Raw genomic sequence first — 8238 nt, 5'->3', positions numbered from 1 at the left:
TATATGGAGTGGGTCTTCTTCCACAGAGTCCGCCATGTTATTCTACCATAGCCCAGAATGAACAAATCAAACACAGGCTCTAGACAGGGTCACTTCCATTGTGGCGCTGGCCACCATACGCTTGGCACATGAGAGAAGTTTAATTTCTGCAACCTCACTGCTAGGTACTACTAAATCCTACACACTGGACCTTTTAAATATATACTTGCGATTGAAATCCACCATATGAAATTAAAATCACACTTAGTCTCTGAAAAAACAAAACATTTTATTTTCATCAAACAGGATTTTTGTTTCTAGCCAAACAACCAGAAATATGGTTAAAATCTGGATTATTTTCCTTCCTTTTTTTATGGCATGTCACTCAAACTCACTGACATCACTGTTATTCACCAACCACCAATACTAAGTACCATTACATTATTATAGTTACACTGAGAACCATTCAGCTTCACTACAAACCTTGCCAGAAACAGAACCAAACCACTACCAGCAATACATTATGGGTAAAAATTTGATATCAAAAAATGATTTTGGGTGTACAGATGCACATATGCAGGTCCAGTGCAGTAGTTTTCACTGTTTTACTGTATACTCATAATGGTTTGACAGAACATTAGACTGAGCCTGAAAATTTCCACTTTAAGCCTGGCTGACTGCCAGATTTTCTATTTTTTTTCCTTTTGGGTTCAGCTGGCCAACTTTGCACCAATATCATTTTTTCAGTTTTTTTTTTTTTTTTTTTTTTTTTTTTTTTTTTAATGGGATATGACTCAACTTTAAAACAAAAAAAATACTTGCTTTACTTTTTCTTCACTTCTGTATCAAGCAACCCTTTATCAGAAGATCACCTTAGTAGGGCAACCATTTGTTGACCCAGCTGCACTGGTGTCTGTGTAGGTTACTGATTATTCATCAGTTTTAGTCCTCACTGAGTTAGAAGTAAGTGGCTGCTGCAGAATGGATGTAGCAGAGATGCGCAGCACTGGCAAGGACTTGTCAACAGGAGTGACAGAACTGCAATAGCTGCCATCAGCAGCTCACTTATTGTGGCTGGGTAGAAAGTAAAAAATACACACAGTTTAAAGACATACTTTGAAGTTTTCGCAACTTTTGTCATTAAAATCCCATCTGCGCTTTGGGGTCCTGCGGAGAGACGGTGGTGTGTGTTTGAGAAACAGCTGCTGTCGATCCTCTTTCTGCTTCTCAACCTCCCTCTATCAGCAGCACTCTTTACACATGGGTTGAATTAACACATGGGGGGATTTGCTTCATTTTCAAGTGTTAATATCAGGCTGTTTTCATTATATTCGTGTCTGCTCGACAATGTCTCTCGGATTATCTCTCCGTCTCACTCTGATCATCTCTCTGCTTTCAGTGGAGTCACACACAATCCACCTGTCAGACCGAAGCAGATTAGCATTTCAAAAACACATTAACCGTCTCTGCGTGCAGTGAAGGAGGTGACAGACAGCCACAGTGTAATAGAGTCTACGCTGCTGTCAGTGTTAAAAGCTCTACTCTTCAGAGACATTTAGAGAGCTGGGAGAGGAGGCTCCCAGCAGGCGGCATACAGCAGGGACCAGGAAACTTTTAAGTCGTAGAAAGAAAAAGAAAAGTGAAATGGATGTAAAGGCATTTGGGAGAACCACACAGAAGTCTTGAAATGATCATGGATGTGATTTGGCTTCCTGCCAATGCCACCATGTTTAGAAAAGAAAGAAGGGGGAAAGCATTACTGTTCATGTCAATCTACCACTACCCTGATTATGGCTCAGATATCTCAAACCGTCACTGCAACAAACCTTCACACAGTCATTCACATACAAACGTTCTTATAAATGAATCCAGACTATAGACCAGGAGCTTAGTTTTAACAGAACAAAGTTGTTTGGATTTTTTGAACCATGGCCAGGGGAAGAAGTTACACCCTGATGGTAGTTTCTGTGGGAGATGTGGCTTGACTTCTTCTTTATTTCAAAAGCATCCCCAGACTACATTACAAAAGAGAGACCACTTTGATAGGTGAAACTTTCATAGCTTCAGATGTTTGTGCAGTTTTACTGAAAGCTTTTGTGGTGATGACCGTTTTTTCAGCGATAGCCTTTTACCATGTTGACACTCAATGGTTTTCGTTGTTAGTGGTTGAGTCTGCCATTTCCGTGCTAGATTTCCTTTGTACGCTTCCCTACAATGTGTTTGTTTGGCTGCACTGAAAACAGATACATCAGGTGCTCTGTTGTATTTCTGACAAACCTGCTCAAGTCAACAAACAGCCCTCAACCATGTGTGCTACCAAATCAATGAGCACTGAAATCTTAAAGGTGCAATAACTGATTTTTTTGGCCACATGGGGGCAGCAGAAACAAGCTGTAAACAACACAAACATATCATTACTTTTAAAGTTGAAACGGCGACCTAGTAAGCAAACAGTTGCTTATTTACAAGTCCAACTGTTCTGGAGCAATAGTGTAATCATTCAGTCAGTTGAGTTTCAGTCCAATATTCATTCTCCTCTTTAGTTCTGTTTTTGGTCTCTATCAGCTCCTGAGGAAAATATCTGTCTCTATAGCTGGAAAATGTTCTGCTGTCTTCACAAGCTAGTCTCTAAATGTGTCTTTATGCTGTTCAGTACTGAAAAAGGTGTTGTATCGTGGGGTTTTTTTAATTTATTTTTTTGCTAAAGACAGCTGCTATATGAATGAACCCAAAAAGTCAAGTTTGGGCCTGACAAAGCAAAATCAAAACAACGAGCTGAAACTCATTATAAAGCTCCATATGGCCAAGGAGAACCGCAAATTCGGGGGATAATTCTTGGTAGGTTAATTAAGCAAATCCTTTCATATTGTTAGGTTGTTTTCACTGTCACTTGATACATTATTGCATAAAATACTGATTATAGTTGCTTTAAGGATTAAAACTTTAATAGATCCATTACTAAATTTGCGTGCATAAATTTGGAATAATTTTTGTAATGTGGTGGGAGAATTCTTTACTTTAATAGTCAAAGGTTATTTTCCCGCCAAAGATCTTACAATGTGAAAGATTAAACCTTCAAAGGGAGGGATTAAAACTGCAAGTAAGTGGGAGTGATGGTAGAAAGAACAAAATTGCTGGAGGTTCAAAACACTGTAAGACGTCCTTGGAGGGTTAGTTAGCCTAGTTTGTGACCTTGTAAAAAGTTTGATCACAATCAAAGACATGATGATGGAACCTCAAGAGGATATAAAACAACATCCTGCCACTTTCAAGTTCTCTCCCGTCTCTACATACAAGTAGCCATCTCAGTCCAGGGAAAAGCTGACCACAAGAGGGCTCAGCTTCCTAACCATACACCATAGAAAATACTGATACCTTCATTATTTCCAATATATCAATATGTCAAAGTGACATTAGCCAGAGATTGTTACAAAGACATTAATTCAACATTTACATTTTAATACTTACAGTTGAAACAAGGATATCAACACCTCATAAGTCCAACACTGTTGCCTGTTTGTATCAGTATATTCAAAATTTACAATAAAGCAACAGAAAGACAACACTGTGTGAATTGTTCTTTTTTGCCTCAACATGCTGTGGAGCCATCTCTGCCAGCGAAGTCTCTGAGCGGCTCTGAGTCCTGAGGCATGGCAGGACTCCCCTGTCTGCAACCACCAGTTCACCAGTTCATCAGGTCATCAGGCCTCCAGTTAAATGAAATACTCCTTTGGGTTTTCAGTGGAGATGTTCTGTGAGTCAGTCTGGTTATTGAAAGGAAAATCTGGGCTGTCCTCTTGTTTGACTCCCTTTACTTCCTGGTTTCGATATGTCTCTTTTCTCCGGTAGAGGAATCTGGCAGTTATCGCCAGGCCGGTCACAATCACAAAGATCACCACTGCTATGACACCTGCAAGGTATAGGATATTTCAAAATGTAAAAGGCTGAGATATCAGATAATTGTCTCAAATTTCAATACGCATTAATGCTCAAAAGACTTCAGCTAAAACCAGAGCAAAATATCTGCCTATTTCTCTCTCATTCTACTGACATTTAATTTCCTAATGTTTCGATTATCTTGCTAATCTAACTCAAGTACATTAAACACCATTTTAAATCTTTTGATTCTACCGGGCTCTTCTGCTCTGTTGAGCACATTTGGGAATATGAAACCAGGTTTCATTTAATTGGAATTCCAAAATACATCTGAAATCAATTTAATACTACATTACTTTATAAAGAGACCGTGATTTTTTTAAGATAACAGCAAAAACGTTTTCCCATCAGCAAATCATTCCTGCATAGGTTTAATTAGGTGAGCTGCCCTTTGTGCACTGAGACAGAGTCAGGGCACTTTAATGGACAGTTTTAAATGACTTTTCTCCGGGTCTCACCTTTTCTATCTACACGATTATAGATTGAACCTTTTCAGTCTCTGCTTTGAATCAATCTGTGCTGGCAGAGCAACAAAGTTTTAAATTAGTTTTAAATGGACTCTTGCCTGGCACATCACTTTACTCGTTCCTAGAGCTAAACATCTGTCCAAAGGTGACGTGTAACCTTTAAACTTTATCTTTGTCTTTTTTTTTTTAAATGCACCAAACAAATACATCAAATATTGATATCTGATAGATGAAATCAGTGTGATTCATTTGACAATGATTATCAAAAGTGGATCAAAAACCAAAGATCCTAACGAGACAAAGTGAGACAGGTTCCTGTTCTAGTACAGTGAAATAGGAGGAAAAGGTTCAGTACCTCCAATCAGAGCCGAGTCAGTCCTGATGGCATTGACTAAAGGTTGACCTGAACCCACTGAACCAGACTGGTCTACAGCAGAGAAAGAAGACAGGAGGGGGAAAGATATTAAAAACCGAAAATGAAAAACCAAAGGGCACCGAGAAACAGAAGATGAAGAGTAAGAGAGAATTGTCGAAATGATATAAAGACGAGGGCAGAGACAAGAAAACAAGAAGTGCAATTACAAGAAGAAAATGAGGGAATCATGATATAAAAGGATAAATTCATAAAAATGAACACATCATATCAGAGAGAGAGGCAGAGCAGAAAAATCCTAAGACAAGATCAGAATATCATTCAGAGGAGATGGAGAATACTACTTCAGCTCTACAAATGGCTCTAATAAAGCATCACAAACTGGATGAGAACGAGCCCAGAGTCAAAAACATCCCAAAGGAAACTCTCCTCTGTGGTTCAAATTAATTAAAGTGTTGATCACACTGTCATTACTCTCCAAAAAAAGGGGGAGTATTGTGTGCAATTAATGAGCCCCTTTTATGAGCTGGAAAAGCAGCTTTCATGCAACTTTGAAACACAGAAATGGAAAGACAACAGGAGATGCACGCTACTCAGCTATATATAGATGAAACCCAGGAGCAACAGAAAATAGGGCTGAAAAAATAATGTGGTGACCAAATTCTAATGTAATGATATCAAGTATATGAAGGAATGTCATCATCAAAGTCGCTGTCATATTAGATACTGTTGCAGAGCCAGTACAGCTAGTCTACAACGTCTGTCATCAGAAATGCACATTGTTGTTTTATTATTTTTAGTTATTGTGGTTTCCATAAAAACTATAAAAGCTGTATTAAGAGCCCCCAAGCAATTGTGTGGTCATATGCACAGATGAACAAAGTGTAAGCTGAGGCAAACACCATAGCAGGTCTGAATGAGTTGAGCAGTGTAGCTTGTCATGTTACATAATAAGGGCTTCAGGCCTGACAAGTTAACCAGAGATACTTTAACGACCCCCACTCTGGCAGACACCGCACCATTGTTGTCTGCTGCACTGACTGTGGCTTCTTCTTTAGTACTTAAAGAACAAGGATATTGTTTTGTCAACAAATCCTATAAAAAGATCTAAATGGACAATGTATTAGTCCACCTCTCAACACTCTGACTTCCCTATCCTGTCTGTGACACCAGAGCCCCTTCATTTATACCGAAGAAGTAAATCTTTAAACAGCAGTCAGACACATACTGTATAGGTGGAGATTCTTAGTCATGCAGGTCATGTCTTACTTGAGTTTCTTGGAGATGTGAGAGGTGAAACATCTTCAAGAAACTGACTACTACGATACAGCACTTCAGATCAAAAATATATAGCTTTGTTTGTTTTTTGTTTTTTGTTTTGTGTTTTGTTTTCATTGACTTTCTAAAAAGGTTGCACAATGCAGTTTTTAAAATGTCACCCAAAATAATAGTGTAATTATCAGGGACTATTTTCAGTTGCAGATTGTAAACAGCTTGTTGCTCTAATGAGTATTTTTGGCAGCAGCATGGTGTGTGTATGTGTGTGTGTGTGTGTGTGTGTGTGTGTGTGTGTGTGTGTGTGTGTGTGTGTGTGTGTGTTTTCATGGTAATAAAGGAACACATCACACAGTGCAACAGTATATTTTTAACTGTTCTGAGACAACTGTGGCGCTCGATGGCACAGCGATATAAAATATCAGACTTTGGCTACACAGGCGATCCTTATTCATCAGATCAGTTAATAGATTTTGGTCTTTTTAAGTTTAACAAAATTATAAAACATCCCCAAATTTATCTTGTAACTGTATTTTATAGATCCTGTAAACCAGTTTCTGAGCTTACACATACAGCCTTCTATATCTGTCTTTTTATTAATGAACCTAAAATGTGATTTTCCTTTATAACTGTCATTTACCACATTGTGTACCCTATAGGAGAGACTACATTTGAGGGACAACAGCTAATAAAAGTTTCTACGCTACAAATAAACAGTCAAAACACACAATGGACCTTACTTTTGATATAACGTGAGAGAAAACAAAACTTAACCCTAATTAATAAACTCAACATCATGTTTGAAAATACACACATTAGTATAAAATTGGATATTGAATGAATCTAACTCCTCCTCTCTTACCTGACAGGTGGTGTGTGTTCTCTGCTGCGTAGGGATTAGCTGAAGCTGAGGAGCCGCAGTTGGACTGGACTAAAGGTCCGGTGATGATGACAGGGCTGGTGTCCGGGTGGAGCAGAGCAGCTTTCAGAGGGCTGATGGAGTTAAAGTGGACCACTGAGAGACAGCCGGTATAACCGAGAGACGCCAACCTGGCCAGGTCTGGATCCATCTCATCAGACCCTGTCATAAGAAGTGGAACAATAGTTAAATATGTGTCACTATTGTAAACTGAGAAAGTACTGTATAAAAAAAATTACCCAGAACTTTTTTTTTGCTCTCCACTTAAAGTTTTTGCAGCACGGTTCAAATATTAAACCAGTTGATGATGTATACTTATAGTTTGATGTTGTGCTGGCCGGCTGTGATACATGCTAAGGCAGTTCTAAGTGTTTACAGAGCAACAGCCACACATTGAATGAACACTTGAAGGTGCACTGGTGCCAATGCAGTGACATCTGATGGTCATCTTTATAAGAAAATACAGAGAATGCAAAGAAAATATTGCCTTAATTCAAAAATTCACATCCTGGCAGACACAGGGCCCTGACACACCAATCCAATGGTTGACCGATGGTCAGTGTTGGGCCATCAGTGAGCATCTGTCGCCCTTGTTTTGGCAGTACGTCCTGCACCGTTGGCCCTAGTTGGTCCCAGTTGGCCCTAGTTGGCCCTTGATGACTTTTTGTCGGCCGATTCAACGTGTTGAATGAGAGACAGTGTAGCCTGTCGGTGAATGAAATCACTCTGATTGGCAGCACATACGAAGAGAAACAGAAGTGAGGAAAGCCAACCGTCAGCTTAAGTGGCATGAGATCAGAACAAACTTAATGTATCAGGTACTTTTTTTTTTTTTTTTTTTTTTTTTTAGACATTGAGCTCTTTAGTTCAGAAGTGTTCAGAATTGTTTGCTAGCACACAGTAAATGCCCTTTGTTCTTTCAAGCCATTACCAACACCAGATCCATCCTGTTGGTCTTCGGGTTTCCCCTTTTTAATTACGAATAAGGACTACTGCCACCTGCTGGTACGTAGAGCTACCTCCTCTCATGCAGGCTCAGCACATATGTGCTGGTCGGCAGTTGGCTAAAGTTTTTGCAGTGTTTCGAAGTGCAGCTTTTGGGCCGATACACTCAACATGAGGCAACCCAAAAGTTGTCACAACTAGTTCTTTGATGTCAGTTTGGAGTGTGTGGGTCTTTGCACTGAATGAATCAGGAAGGGTTTTAGCGTTTTGCTACACAGTATAACCCCCCCCGCCTCATCTTAACACAAAACATACCCATGGCTACGACATACACTAACAGGTTC

The 8238-nt window shown here is 39.4% G+C and overlaps 1 protein-coding gene across 2 annotated transcripts in view; it reads right to left on the bottom strand.

Moving 5' to 3' along the window:
• Window positions 1-292: 292 nt before the first annotated feature.
• Window positions 293-8238, bottom strand: part of LOC125901645 (contactin-associated protein-like 4) — a 151239-nt gene continuing 143293 nt past the window's right edge. Inside the window, exons 22-24 of one of the 2 annotated variants that reach the window (XM_049597411.1) lie at window positions 6893-7111; window positions 4738-4809; window positions 293-3889 (exon numbers count right to left, since the gene is read on the bottom strand). In XM_049597411.1, coding sequence (XP_049453368.1) covers window positions 3693-3889; window positions 4738-4809; window positions 6893-7111 — 488 coding nt within the window. In that variant the 3' untranslated portion in view covers window positions 293-3692. The remainder of the gene's footprint in view (window positions 3890-4737; window positions 4810-6892; window positions 7112-8238) is intronic. The other variant, XM_049597412.1, reaches the window with a different exon arrangement.

This window comes from Epinephelus fuscoguttatus, linkage group LG15, assembly GCF_011397635.1.
Source record: "Epinephelus fuscoguttatus linkage group LG15, E.fuscoguttatus.final_Chr_v1".
Lineage (NCBI taxonomy): Eukaryota > Metazoa > Chordata > Actinopteri > Perciformes > Serranidae > Epinephelus > Epinephelus fuscoguttatus.
The sequence above is the reverse complement of the archived record's forward strand: the minus strand, read 5'-3'. Positions and strand labels throughout refer to the sequence as shown.